This window comes from Suricata suricatta, chromosome 10 (genome assembly GCF_006229205.1).
Source record: "Suricata suricatta isolate VVHF042 chromosome 10, meerkat_22Aug2017_6uvM2_HiC, whole genome shotgun sequence".
NCBI classification, from domain to species: Eukaryota; Metazoa; Chordata; class Mammalia; order Carnivora; family Herpestidae; genus Suricata; species Suricata suricatta.
Window position 1 is genome coordinate 89,937,325 of NC_043709.1, and position 15,859 is coordinate 89,953,183.

Consider the following 15,859-nt stretch of genomic DNA (forward strand, 5'->3'; position numbering starts at 1 on the left):
GGGGACTCAGTAAAAAGCAGACCTTATGGATAAATTTAAATGCTGAGATATAATCAAAAAATTCACCTACCAGTTTCTCTATCAACCAAAACAAACACAAAGCTATTTAAACATTAGATTGATTTTTTGGAATTGAAAGCTTTGCCTTATCTGAAATTTTATGCAAGTTAGAAAAATGTGACTGTCTCTAAATTTCAAGTAAACTCCATCAAGCTAAAGTTTGCCTCTGCTCTAACAATGGAATTAAGTCCAGTAATATGAATGATAAATTGAGAAATAGAATGGTTGCAGTGGATATAAACTGTAACAAAATTGTAACAGAATCCCTACCCATTTTCAACCAAAACTGTACAGATAATTCCTCAAGAATAAAAGGAAAAGAAGAGCTAGACTACTTTTTGAATAATTGCTTCCATTTATACTCTTTATTTAGCTAATTCACCTTTACCCTCTTTTTTTCTAAACAAAGGTTTCTAGTCTTTAATTCTCTAATGGATGCTTTACTTTGTCTGCAAGGATTACAGAAATGTCAGAAAACTGAGGACTGATGATACTTATAGATTATTTCAAAACCATTTTTTAAATGATTCAGTCCTTAGGAAGAGATAATTTTATTTTAAATTTTCTCCAAACTATTTTTGATTCATATAAACTTTAAAAAGTCATCAAAACCCATCTATCTTATCTAAGGACAGAAATTCAAAGCTATTGCTTTCTCTTCAATAATTGCTACATATTGCTACCAGGAACTGTTTTAATAATACCAATTCAGTCTCTTCGTTAAATCTCGTCATTGCCTTACAAAGTCAGTATCATTAACCCCATCTTAGAGCTGAGGAAAGTGATAATGAGGTTAAATAACTTTGCAGAGGTCATCTAAGCATTAAGTAGGGAAATAGGGAGTCAAAGCCACTGTTTTTGAAAGACCAGAGGATAGTCACAGTATAGTCAGCACAGTTAGCAGGCATCTGGATATTCCCAGGGCAAAACAATGTAGAACAAAGAGCTCCTAGTGTCAATGTGTAAGAAATGCTATGGCCTATACACCGATGTGGGACTCATTCCTTCTTTGTTGTTTTGTTTTGTTTTGCCTGCATGATTTTCCTTCAGTCGCTGGAAATCTTTCTGCTGCGTTGTCTGTGATGGTAGCTGGCTTCTTTGAAATACACAGAAAACACTTCCCTCCCGTGGAGCAGCCTCTGTCAGGCAAAGTCCTCACTGTTTCTTCCATGCCCTGTTTCCACCTCGTTCTTCAGTACATTTTACTTGGAGTGGCTGAAACACTGGTCAACCCAGCCTGTGAGTAAAGATTGCATCACCTCATGTAAGAATACCCTGCGTCTTTACACGGAACACATTACCTCAAGGGGTTGGCAACCTACTCACTCCATGGAGATTTCCCATAATGCTTCAGGACAAGTCTATTAACTACATTAATTTTTTTAACAAATCTTTTGTTAATGTTTATTTATTTATTTTGAGGAGAGAGAGAGAACACGCAAGTCGGGGAAGGACAGAGAGAAAAGGAGTGACTCCCAAGCAGGCTCCATGCTGTCAGCACACAGCCCAACAAGGGTCTCAAACTCATGATCTGGGAGATCATAACCTGAGCTGAAAACAAGAGTCTATACTCAAGTGACTGAGCCACCATGAACCCCTTATTACTCTCATGTTTTAAAAAACATAGTTAATTTCACTTCATTTCTCTGCTAGATACAGAACAAGTATTAGTTCTACCTTAATGTAGATGGAATCAAGGATTTATGAACTTAGTTGAAGGCAGTAACTATTTGGTCAGCTATACAACATGAAGAAAAAAACTGCAAAACCTAGAAGTCTAATATACTTATATGAAAACTCTCCTCTTCTGTCTTTCCTCTTCCCACCTCCTCCCTTCTCACTCATAGAAAACTCACATATATACTCCTTCCAAAAGTGACAGTTATAATGTACTCTCAGAGTGTATAAACATGCAAATGAAATGAAAATTTGAGCCAATTTTCCAGATAACTCAATGTCTTTAAATTAAGTTTCACTAAATTAAGTGTGATCACTAGTGTTTCATAAGATGGGTTCAGAGTAACTTTATTAAATATCAAGCGTTTTCTGGATTATCTAGATTGCTGATATTAATTAAACTAGCCACTTTAAAATTCATCAAGGTATTTTCGTGACTTCTTGCAATACAGCAGTGTGTGTGTGTGTGTGTGTGTGTGTGTGTGTGTTTATCAGTGTAATCTATTGCAATTATTTTTTGCCTTTTTATTTCCCTGCAGTGGGAGCCATGGTTATAACCCAAATCCCCATTATACTTTACAAAGATTATTTTTTAACTTCCTATCTTCCTACCTCCACTATCTCTCCCATTCAATCAACCAGCACATGACCTTTTGAGTAATCACCTTAAGTGATAGTTCTGATAATTTCACTTGTCTAAAATCTTTAATTATTCTATTATCTTCAGTTATTCAAAATTTCTTAAATATACATATTTAATAAAGATATACATATGTATGCACACATACACATACATATACGATACCAAAGCAATTCACTGAAAAGGGTCATAAAACTAAAATCAGTTAATAAGTCTGTGTAGGATGTGAAAGCGCTCTGGCTGTCACGTGTCACCCCACTGATCGCCAGGGTTTGATCAGCTCATCTGGTTGGCTAGGCATGTGTGCCCTTCCTCCCTCACTGCATGTGCTTCCCCCTCAGGGCTGCACACTCAGTTATAGAAGATGACTTTCCCCATAAAGGAGGAACATTCTTTGGCAAGGGTATATGAAAGGCTGCCTTTCCCGACTAGAACCTCCAAACAAGGTCTCAGGGTCCATTTGTAGGAGAATGTAGGGTTGTCAAGCTTCCAAGAACCCAGACATCCAAATGAGGCACTGCATGTGGCATTCTGCTGAAAGAAGGAAAGAAAGAAAGAAAGAAAGAAAGAAAGAAAGAAAGAAAGAAAGAAAGAAAGAAAGAAAGAGAGAGAGAGAGAGAGAGAGAGAAAGAAAGAAAGAGAGAAAGGAAAGAAAAAGAGAAAGAAAAGAAGGAAGGAAGGAAGAAATAAAACTTGTGGACTCATAATCATATATGTGTATTATAATTTTTATAATTTTAAATCATTCCATTCAATACATTTTATATAAGTAAATTATTTTATGAGAGTCTAAGATGTGGGCATCACTGTTTGACACTATAAGAAACACAAACAAACATAAAAAATGCCACTACACAAATGTTTGCGAGTTGCCTGATGTTGTTGGCAGAAAATTATTGGCGGCAGCCAAAATGTTGTAGGTTAGAAGTGAAAAAAGGTAATAAACCAGGGTGATGAGTGAATGCAGTCAGGAAATTAACAATAGTGGTTCATTATATAAAAGCCAGAAAGGTACTTAAAACAACAGACTATTTAAAAAGTGGGTCATACAATATAAACCATATAGTCTACACTTCCCTGACTCATCCATCAGGAAACTGACATTTAACTAAGTTAACGGTCTGATCTGTTATATAGATCATGAGGTAGGGACCAGAAGATTTTGTTTTGATTTCCAGCTTTGTCACTTATGTTTGTGACCTTGATAATTCAAGTAACCTCTAAGCACCTTCCTGATCTTTAAAATGGAAATAATTATAAGTCTTCTTTATATCACATCAGTGTAGGAACCAAAAGGAATGGGGACTACTCCTTGAGAATTAAATGACAACATGTGAAAGGGTATTTTGAGCTGCAAATTCAAGAAGTACTTAAAAAATTACTTTTCTGGGAGGCAGTACAGCATAGGGGTTAATATCCATGGTCTTAAAATCAAACAAATCTGTTTAAACCCCAGTTCTGCCATTGACTAAACGTGTGACCCTAGTTAAATTATTCTGCATTTCTGAACCTTTCTCATCTATAAACTAGGAGAAAGTTGTCATAAGGACGAAGTGAAATATTTTATGTAGAGGAAAAAGCAGAGTATCTGGTATGTAGACAGCACTCAAAAATTAGCAGCTATAATGCGTGCTGCTATTATTATTCTAATCTTTCACATGAATTAATAAGGGCAAGACTGAATTAATAAGGGCTATCCTGCTCATAGCTCTTCCTAGCACACCTACCACAACTTGAACACTAAGGGATTTGGTAGTGTGAGTGAAACTGTGTCTTTCTCATGTGAATCATCTTAAATACTTTTCTTGCTCTTACTTCTCACTTTTAATCCAACAGCAAGAATTAGTCTTTACTCGGAAATAGAATCTAAATCCAGCCATGTCTCATTATATTCTTTGCTACCCACTTAGTCTACATTGTCACCATTGTCTCTACCACCATTTCTTTCTGAGCTTCCTAACCTTTCTTGCTGCTTCTTCTCCTGTCCCATGAGTCCATTCTCTTCAAAACAGCTATCATGCTCTTTCCAAAAGAAGTCCTACCATTCTCCTACCATTTCACAGTAGGATTTTGGAGACAACTTCCTTAAATGGTAAATAAAACTGCACATGATTGGGTCTCTTATACTGTTCCATCTACATTTTATAGCATTCTTCTCTTTGACCACTTCACTATAAATTTGATGACCTTCATTCTGTGTTCCTAAAGTGTTAAATTTATTTTTGTCCCAAGACCTTTGTATTTTCTCTTCTCTCTGCCTAGGATCCCCTTTCCTCTGTTTTTAAGTGTCTGGCTTCATCTCATAATCAAGTTTTCTCAAAGATAATCTCTTCAGAGAAGCTTCCCTGGTGATGCTATCACTTTCACACCATTGCTGTGTTACATTTTTTCTAATAGCACTTGTCAGGATGTGAAGTATCTTATTTATATGTGTATCTTTATTGTCTGCCCCTTACCATAAGAATGTGCAGTCATTAACTTAAGATTCTTATCCTTATTGTCCATTCTTACGTTCTAATGTTCTTCCTTCCTTAAAAGTGCATGTACAGAGCAGATGATTAACAATTACATTTTCAGTAAACAAATGAATTAATAAAATCTATAGCTATTTCTGTGTGAGTACAATAAAAATATATTATTCAAATTACTGACAATGTCTTACATTGATGGCTTTGATCAAGGAAACACAGTGGATTACATTCCAAATTTTTAGTTAACATTGTTTACCATACTAAGTCTTGTTATATCTTAGATATGATCTACAGAAAAGAAAAAACACATAGAAATCTTTTCAAATTATGTTTTGATTATACCAATGTATATCCCAGCTATCTCATAATCTGTGTGTGTTTTATTTATTCACAAAATCCTGTGTGGATGCCTATAATATGCTTGACACTACTCTAGAACCTTGGGATGCATCAATTTAAAAAAATTAAAATTTCTGTCCTTGTAGTTTCTTATTTTTCACTGGGCTCCACACCCAGCATGGAGCCAAATGAGGGGCTTGAACTCATGACTCTGAGATCAAGAACTGGACTGAGGTCAAGAGTTGGATGCTTAACCAACTGAGCCACCCCCGTGCCCCTCCTGTCATTTTAGAACCTACATTCTACCAAGAGGGGAAAGGTAAATATCATAAATGTAATATACAGCTAAATTACAGAACTTCTTGGGTGATAAGTGCTATAGAAGAAGAAAAAATAGAGCAGGATAAGGGGACTCAAGAATGCCAAGCATAGAATGCAGCAGGTTGAAGCCTCAAAAGATTGGTCAAGATAGACCTTAATGAAAGGTAACATTTAAGCAATGATGAAAAATTTGAGGGAGTCAGCGACATGGATATCTGGAAAAAACATTACTGTTAGCAGGGGAGCCATTAAATGCAAGTATGGGAGTATATCTGGCAATGAAGCAGAACGGGTCTTGTGCAGTTGGAGGAGAGCAAGGAAGAAACTAGTAAGAGGTGAGTCAGTGTGGCCATTGTAAAAACTCTGATTTGGCCTCAGAGTGAAATAGGAAAAGGAATGAAATGATATTACTAACACTTTTAAAGAACCCCTCTCTCTGCTCTGGAGAGGATAAGGATAGGTTCATTAAGAATATACTAGAGTGAGGTAAAGGAATAGATGAATTAAGGGAAGACAATGAGTGCCTCAGCCCAGGGTAGTAGCAGTGTGGGTGGTAAGAAATAATCCAAGCTTCGTTACATTTTGAAGAAGGAACAAAAGGTTATGAGAGAAAGAGAAGAGTTAACGATGATATGAAAGGTTGTGGCCAGAGCACTGGGAAGGATGGATTTGCCATCTACAGAGAGACAAAAGGCTACCCGGTGGAACAAGCTTTGGGGAGATCACCAGTTTAGTTCTGGACATTAATAAGATGTCAGATAGAGGTGACAAATAGGGAATTGGGTATCCAAGTTTGTATTTTGGTATTGAGCTAGGGAAATATGCAAAGTTGAGACCCACAAGCATATCAGTGGTATCTAAAGCAACAGGGCTAGTTGATATCACCAAAGGGGTCAGGATATTGGGCATCAGTATAGGCAAAGAAGAGGATTCAAGGACTCAGCCCTGAAGCATTTCATCATTAAGATTTTAGAAGATGAGGAATTTGTAAAGAAGAGAGAAAAGAAGTGACCAGCAAGAAAAGAGCAGAACAAAGAGAGCAGTATCTTAGAAATCAATTGAAGAAAATATATCAAAGAGGAAGGAATAATCAACTGTGTCAAATGCTGCTAAGACATAAGACAAGATGAGGTGAATTGACCATTAGATTGAGCAATTTGTGAGTTATTGGTAGTATGGAAAAGAGATTTTTTTATGTGTAATATGGGAACATACAAAAGCCTGTTTAAAATCAGTGTAAAGGGTAATGAGGAGATAATTAAAGTTTTGTTATAAAACTTAAGATCTGGAATTGTGATGCCTCCAGCTTTGGTTTTCTTTCTCTACATTACTTTGGCTATTTCAAGTCTTTTGTGGTTGCATACAAATTTTAGGATTGTTTGTTCGGGGCCTTTGAAGAATGCTGCTGTTATTTTGATCGTGACTGTTTTGAATGTGTAGATTGCTTTGATACTGGCACAGAAACAGACACCTAGACCAATGGAACAGAATAGAGAACCCAGAACTGGGCCCACATATGGCCAATTAACCTTCAACAAAGCAGGGAAAGAGTATCCAAAAGAAAAAAGTCAGTCTCTTCAACAAATGGTCCTGGGAAAACTGGACAATGACATGCAGAAAAATGAAACTGGACCACTTTCTTACACGATACAAAAAAATAAATTCAAAATGGATGAAAAACCAAAATGTGAGACAAGAAACTATCAAAATCCTAGAGGAGAAAGAGGCAGTAACCTCTCCGACCTAGACCCCAGCAACTTATTAGACATCTCTCCTGAAGCCAGGGAAATAAAAGCAGAAAATGAGCTATTGGGACTTCATCAATATAAAAAGTTTTTGCACAGCAATGGAAACAATCAACAAAACTAAAAGGCATCCAATGGAATGGGAGAAGGTATTTGCAAATGACATACTGGATAAGAGGTTAGTATTCAAAGTCTATAATGAACTTGTCAAACTCAAAACTGAAAAAACAAATAACCCAGTGAAGAAGTAGGCAGAAGACATAAATAGACACCTTTCCAAAGAAGACATCCAGACAGCTAATAGACAAAAGATGCTCAACATCACTCATCATCAAAGAAATACAAATCAAAACCACAATGAACTGTCACCTCACACCTGTCAGAATGGCTAACAACAGATTTGTCAAGGATGCAGAGAAAGGGGAATGCAAACTGGTGCAACCACTCTGGAAAACAGTACGGAGGTTCCCAAAAAATTAAAGATAGAACTACCTTATGAGCCAGAAACTGCACTACTAGGTATTTATCCAAAGGATAAAACTGCTCCTTCAAAGGGGTGCATTGCACCCCAATGTTTACAGCAGCACTATCAACAATAGCCAAATTATGGAAAGAACCCAAATGTCCACTGACTGATGAATGGATAAAAAAGATGTGGTATATACATACAACGGAATACTACTAAGTGATCAAAAAGAATGAAATCTTGCCATTTGTAACAATGTGGATGGAACTAGAGTGCATTATGCTAAGCTAAATAAGTCAGTCAAAGAAAGACAAATATATGATTCCACTCATATAGGGAATTTGGGAGACACAACGGATGAACATATGGTAAGGAAAGGAAAAATAAGATAAAAACAAAGAAGAAGACAAACCATGAGAGACTCTTAAATACAAACATGAACTGAGGGTTGCTGTAGGGAAGGTCAGGGGGGTGGGCTAAATGGGTGATAGGCATTAAGCAGGGCACTTGCTGGGATGAGCATGGGGTATTATATGTAAGTGAAGAATCACTGGGTTCTACTAAAACCAATACTACACTGTATGTTAACCATCTTGAATTTATATAAAGAAACAATAAAAATGAATAAAGGATAATGGGAAGAGAACTGTAAATGATTAATCTGAAAAATTTTGCTGCAAAAGAGTGAAAAGAAATGGAATGGTGGCTGACAAAAGAATGAGGTTAAGAAAGAGTTGTTTATATGTACTTAAGGAAGGAAAGAAAATGACATCAGACAGTATGTTGGTGGGAATGACTCAACAAAGGGAAAACGGATGGTATTTTGGAGGGGGAAATACTGGACAGAGTGAGGTTGAGATCTAATATACAAGTTGAGAATGTGGCAAGGGTAATTCATCAATGGTGATAGTGTGAGGGCAGAGGATGTAAGTATAGAAAATAATAGGTGCATATATATGATGTGGAAATTTCTGTGGGAAATTCCCTTCTGGCTAATTGATTTTTCTCAGTAAAGTAGGATTCTAGGCAATGACTCTAAGTGAGGATGAGGCATGATATTGGGGGTTTGAGAAGAGGGGAGAGGTAGGAAATTGTTGTTTAAGGCAATGAGAGAGTGAATGAACTAAGGAGATATAGAACATTGCCAGGGAGCATTAGGAGACCATTTAAGGTTTGTGATCAGGAATTTCAAAGGAGTTGGTCAACATGGTTGCATTTTTCTTCCAGAAACAGTATGCTGCATGGATCTAGGAAGAGAGCAAAGAGTGATTTATTTAGCCAATCAAGTTCCAGCAGAGCAAGAGAAAGGCAAGGGGCTGAGGGTATGGAAAAGAATACGATCATACCAGTTGACTGTGGAACTTGACTAAAAAGAGAAGTAGGAATATAAAGGGCATCAAGGAGGTGAGAATAATGAAAAAAGCAATGGAGTGGAGGTCTTGAAGGAGAATAAGCATTTTTGTGGTTAAGTAGCAGACAGTCAACTGGGAAGACAGAAGGTGGTAGTCAGGATGCACAAAGTTGAGATTATGGAGTGGTTGCCATTATTGGTCTAAGGCGTGGGTTGGCAAACTTTTTCTTTAAGTGTCAGAGAGTAAACAGTTAGGCTTTTGTACCAGGCTCTGTTATAACTACACTATCACTGTGGTATATGAGCAGTCATAGATGTATAGAATGAATGAATGAATGAATGAATGAATGAATGAATGAATGAACGAACAAATGAATGAATGAATGTGGCTATGTTCCAATAAAACTTTATTTATAAGTTATATGGGTGGAGGCTGAACCTTACCTGTTGGTAGTTCACCAACTCCTGGTCTGGGGAACAACGTTCAGGGTGTGACCATGGGTATGAGTGGCTAATGTAGAGTTCGGGGACATTAGATATTAGAAAGGAACTGAAAAACCAAGACTTGGGAGGACAGGAGGTTGGAAGGATGATTTATGTATATGATAAAATTGCCAGGAACTAAGGCAGGAATAGAAGTGGACAGAGGACCAGGAGAGAGCAGCTGATGACTCTGAATAACAGAGGAAAATGTTCTAGAAATTGACAGATGACAGCACAAAGGAAAAGTATTAGGTGATACAATCGGATAACATTGATATAGTCAGAAACAATAAGCTGAAGTTTGTCAGGTATGTGGAAGGAATGATGATCTGAAAGCAGTAATAGGATAAAGTTCCATTTTCTAGGACTACAGTACTTCTCTTACACATGTTCAAAATAACTTTTCCTCAAACATAATAAGCCCTTTAACAGTTTAAGAACAATTGGAGTAAAAGAAATTTCCAGCAATGAGTCCCCAATACCAGGTGCCTCAGGAAGCGGGTTACAGTGCTACCATTTGTAGATTCCACAGATGCTGTGATGGGGCATCTTTGCGAACACTCACCAGCCTCCACCTGGAGGCACATTTCAGCTCTCCTTGGCAAGACCAGGTTTCACATACACAGAATATTTTTTACTGTGTCTTCATAGCGAAATGAGAATTTTGGAATAGAGCCTGACTTGTTGCTACTATCTACACTATTATGTGCTAAAAGAAGTACCACAGAGCCTAAAAAATCAGGTTGATGATCACTAAAGTCGAAAGAGATCGGAACATGTAAGTAGGTGCCTGAAAATGGAGATCTGAGGACTTGAAAATCTAAGTCCTCTAAAAGGGAACCGGAGGCTTTCAAAACGACTAAAATGACACCAAAGAGAGATTAACCAGCAGGCAGAGAGCTGGCAAAGTGTGTTCATGAATTATATACCGCACCAGAAGTTCTAGCAAGAGAAAAGCATAGGATTAATAATTAACTAGCAGAGTAATAATGGGCTTGTACGTTCTGCTGTTTCTCAGTGAAAGAAATCGGCCTACTTAGTCTTTCTGCCCATTGTTTGTCTCCTCATATTTATAGAAAGGAAAGTTCATAAGCCAAATCCTTTTTATAACTGTGAATCATTTCTTCCCAAAGCCTCTTCAGCGTTTCGCTCCACTCTCCTCCAGATCTTCTAGTGAGCTTGGGCTCAGGCTCCCGCTGGGGATTTGCAATACACAAAAGAACTTGGGTACCCACGGCCCCTCGCCGCCAGTATGTGAAGCCCTCCTCCACAGTGTTTTATTTATCACCATCATTATCTTCACCTCCAATAAGTATTTTGGTAATAAGTGCCTGTTTAGCACTGCCCTTCGTGTTGCGCCCGTCTCTGCTCTCCGCAGAGTTGAAAATCTAGGAAAGATGTACCAGCGCCTTTCCCACCCATGCCTTCAACACTCAGCACATTTCCTGGAGCACCGATAGGGACTCGTTTAATTGTTTATTGGATGGTAAATAAAAACAGGTGGAGGACACACAGAAAACACAACGGAAATGTTAAATGAATGCCAGGAAGGAACATGAGTACATTTACATTATGTATTAGTAAGTTCATTTCAAAACGCTGAACAGGAGTGCCTGGGTGGCTCGTCGGCTAGGTCTTGAACTTTGGCTCTGACCTTGATCTTGTGGTTTCTGTGTTTGAACCCTGCATCTGTCTGCTGTCTTGCACAGAACCTGCTTGGGATCCTCTGTCCCTGTCTCTCCACCCCTCTCCTGCACTCTTTCTCTCAAAAATAAGTAATTTTTTTTTAAAGTTCTGAGCAAATGCAGAGTTTTTCTGAGCTAAAGTACAAGTGAACCTGGGGGTGAAATTTTCCTGCGAGAGAAGAGAGGAGGTGATAAGATCTCTTCTTATAGAAAAGGAAACTAAAAATTTAGCCTTTACAGTATATCAGTTTTCTATGACCACTTCTTTTTTAAATGAACTGTAATGTTTATGTATGATCTCTCACTGTAGAAAACTTTGCGAAGTACAAAATGTAAGGAGAAGGAAACTTAAAAATCTGATAATTTAACCACTCAGAGCTAACATTTTTCATGTTATTTAATGTATTTCCTTCCAATTTTTTTGCCACACATATGCAAAAGAGAGATTAGTGTTATAAACTCCTGCTGTATTCACATTCCAACTTCAATAATTTTCAACTCATAGCCAAACTTGTCACATCTCTACTGTCACTTGCACACTCGCTTCCTCATTGTATAATTTTGAAGCAAATCCCAGGTACCCTATTATGATAAATGTAAATATTTTAGCATGTATCCTTAAGGTTGCCATGTATATTTTAATCAGGTAATATAATATGTACAAAATCAGATATACTCATTTTCATCTATCTCTGATACCAGAAAAAATTTTTTGGCTTTTTTTAAGTTTTTGTTGTAATTCAAGTTAGTTAACATACAATGTTATATTCGCTTCAGGTGTACAATATAGCGATTCAGCCCTTCCTGACATCCCCTGGTGCTCGTGATGGCGTGCACACTCCTAATCCCCATCACCTATTCCCTCATGCTCCCACCTCCTCCCCTCTAACCATCAGTGTGTTCTTTATGATTAGAGTCTGCTAAAATATATTATTTGTAATTGAAATTAAAAAAAATTCTCCATGATTTTTTTCAACCTCTTGCCACCATTACCCCAACAATGACCTGGGTAAAAAAGGTAGCCATTTTGGAGACCCAAAGCTTAAGCTATTGTTTGTCTTTAGGTAACCTCTCCTTAAATGGAATAATTTAAATGCACGTAAGGGGCTTTGTGCAAGTAGGGGACATTTCAGTTGGTAAGATTAATACAGTTAAAAATAGCCAATCTGATTCCATTCCAACAAGTCAGCATTTTGCATGTAGTATTATATATACATTATAGCAAATAAGAGCCACAGGACCTTTGTAAGTGAGTGATGATACTATTCCCATTTTATAGAGAAGAACACTGAGGCTTGGAAAGTTTCAGTAACTTACTTAAAATCACAGATGTAGTAAATAGGTGACCTGGGATTTTAGCATAATCTTGTTTAACTCCAGAACCCATCCTCTTAACCTCCATGCTAATTTTATATGATAAATTCAAGTTTTCTATAGAGAAACTAATGATTTATGTAGTCACACACAACAGAATTGTTGACCTTATTACTACCTATATTACCTAGTACAAGCCTCATTTCAATCCAAAATTAAAAATAAATATTCAAAAAGGAGTAAAACTGAGGTGAATATATTGTGACACTCAAACCACCAAGTAATCACATTTTCCTTGAACCTGTACAATAGTATATTTTGCCCTATTTTATTCCTTTTAGACATATATAAATTCTAAGACCACGATATGTCTTACTATAGTAACTTTAACAAAGTCCAACTCAAATTTTGTCTTTATCAGTAAACTTTCTATGACATATGATCAACACATTTGAATAATATCTATGAAAGTATTTTACAGGGAATGTTTTAAATTGTGACCTGTTTTCCTCTCAGTCTCTGTAATATACAGATTTGTTCCAAGTGCCATCAGAGGAACCTCTATGAATTTTTTGACACTGTTCAATGGATTTGGTTGTTTCATGGGGGCTCTGCTGGTGGAGTTGGCATATCGCATCTCAGAAGGTAAAAATAGACTCACAATATGCTTATATATATATATATATATATATATGCATATATATATATATATATTGATTTGATGACTAGAGAATTGGGAGACAAAACCTCAAAAGAAGGGCTTTGCCAGGGTAGTCTTTTTTTAATTGATCCACTTTTGCAATTAAGATAGAATTAAGATAGGAAATAGACTCTTGCTGTATTCATTAATTTCTGGGAATTGTTTTTCTTTTGATAGGAGGAGGTAATTACAGAATGTCACTTCTCATGAGACCCTGTCTGCTGTCTTTCTTTAGTGTATTTTAAAACAAATCAGTCATTATATTATTATTAGGTCTTTCAATGAGGGCACATTCAATAATGCCTCACAGCTGGCATACATAATCCTCAGAAAAGGTAAGTCCTGTGTAAATGTAGGATGATGAGGTATCTGGATGATCTTTTTTCCTTGTGATTGTCCAGAAATCATGTCTACGCAACCAAAGAGAAATTGTGAATTGAATAGCAAATCGTCTTAGAAAATTATTCCCATTGAAATTGATCCAGGGAAACAACCCATCTGAAAAATTCACATACAACAAAAAAATACTACTCATACATGTGCTGGTAGGAAAATCAATAGGATGACAACAATGATTAGATGTCATGGCAAAATACCTTTGGCTGAATTTTAAATCCACAGGCTTTTTCCTTTATTTGTTTTATAATGTTAACACAGCTTCATATTTTTTTGAAATTAATTTTGCTTATTTTATGAAAATCCTACAAGCTTATTCTTCTCTACTTTCAAAAATACTTACAGTTGCACACTTAAGGTCCTTTTGTACCAAACACATTTAATTTACTTACTTTCAAACTAGGGAAAAATTAACTTCTATGAATGAGAAACTCCTTTTAACACTATTCTCATTCAAATAATATTTACAGGTGACCCAATCTGTTCTAGACATCATACTGAACACTAGGGATATCATGGCAAGGAAATACACACTTCTACATCCTCACAAATTTCCAAGGGTAGAGCGAAGCAATAAAATGAAGAGCAATACATTTGATGATAGGTACAGTAGAGTTCTAAGGAACAAATGTACAATCCTTGATTGATTCTTAATAAGATCAAACCCTGTCCTTTTCTTAGTTAACTGAGAATGTTCAACAAGTGTGTATTGAACAGTTACTGTGTGTCAGGCTCTGCACTCCATGGAGTTATGTAAGATATGGTTCCATTTCTCAAAGGACAAAAATCCAACTGGTCATAACAACTGTATAAATGGCAGCAAGTTGTTTACTTCTCTGGTGATTAGATTCTTTATGTTTAAACATGGAACAAGCATTGGTGTTAGAGTTTTAGAGGATACCTAGAAAAGTCTTACTTATATCTTTACCTAAACATCTTATGTGTTCAGTATATGTTTATGTTCTTCAGTATTACTGAATGAAGATGTTTTTGAAAATTTGCTTTAAAAATACCAATAATCAGGGGCCCCTGGGTAGCGCAGTCAGGTAAGCATCCAACTCTTGATTTTGGCTCTCAGTTCATGATCTCATAGTCTGTGAGTTCAAGTCCCACCTTGGGCTCTGTGCTGACAGTGTGGAGCCTCATTAAGATTCTTTCTCTCTCTCCCTCTTTCTTTCTCCCCCACCTTCCCTCCACCGCTTAAGCTCTCTCTGTCTCTCTCTCCCTCTCTCAAAATAAATAAAAACATTTAAAAAATGTCACAATCAAACCACATTTGACATGTTCTAGAAGAACTACAAAGCCAAATATTATTATCAGTTGATCTTTTATATAAATATTCATTTTTCATAAGCATGTTTGAGGAACTTGCCCAGTTAGGCCAAACTTCACAAGACTGTGCTCACTTCAGTCATCAGCCACAAGTTCAGAGGTCCCAAGGAGTGCCATCGCTTCAGATAAGCTGTCTATAATAAATGTCCAGGTCCCCAAGATCCCCTCCAGTTTGACAATTTGCTAGAGTGACTCATAGAACTCAGGAAAGCACAGCACTTATACTTACATCTTTATTATAGCAAAAATATACAAATCAGAACACGGTCTAAGAGGGTTCCAAAAGTGAAAACACCTTCATCCTCAGAGATGCAGCGGCCAACTGGCACACCAATATGTGACAATATGCAGAATATGGCCAAGCAGGGAAGCTTACTTAAACTTCAGTGTGCAGAATTTTCACTGAGGTTTTATTTTTTATGTAGGCAAGATTGATTGGACCATTGGCCATATGATTAAACAGTCTCCAACCTCTCTTCCCTCCAGAGGTGTGGCTTTCACGTGGCTCAGAGCCCCAACTCTCTAATCAGTGCCTCCTCTTCCAGGCTGGCCAGGCCCCATCGGTCAGCTCATTAGCATAAACCCTCAGGTGGGGCTCCAGGGGCCCACCATGAACAACAAAGACATTCCAATTACACAGGAAACTCGGAGCGTTTGGTGTTTACCAACCGGGAATCAAGGACCAAGCCCGGGAAAATTCTTTATTGCACACCATTATTCTTGCAATCCATTTCATTGAAAACCTAAATTTCTCTTGAGAATCTGAATAGTATGGTATATTATTGCATTTAATGCAACAATTTTATAAAGGCAACATCATTACCCTTATTTTTGAAATGTAATAATTGAAACAGAAAAAAGAAAGCAAAGTGGTTCAGT

The 15,859-nt window shown here is 37.0% G+C and overlaps 1 protein-coding gene across 1 annotated transcript in view; it reads left to right on the forward strand.

Annotated features, from left to right (window-relative positions):
- Positions 1–15,859, forward strand: part of SLC15A5 (solute carrier family 15 member 5) — an 82,071-nt gene that overhangs the window by 43,239 nt on the left and 22,973 nt on the right. Inside the window, exons 6-7 of the mRNA XM_029954701.1 lie at positions 1,111–1,299; positions 13,069–13,197. Coding sequence (XP_029810561.1) covers positions 1,111–1,299; positions 13,069–13,197 — 318 coding nt within the window. The remainder of the gene's footprint in view (positions 1–1,110; positions 1,300–13,068; positions 13,198–15,859) is intronic.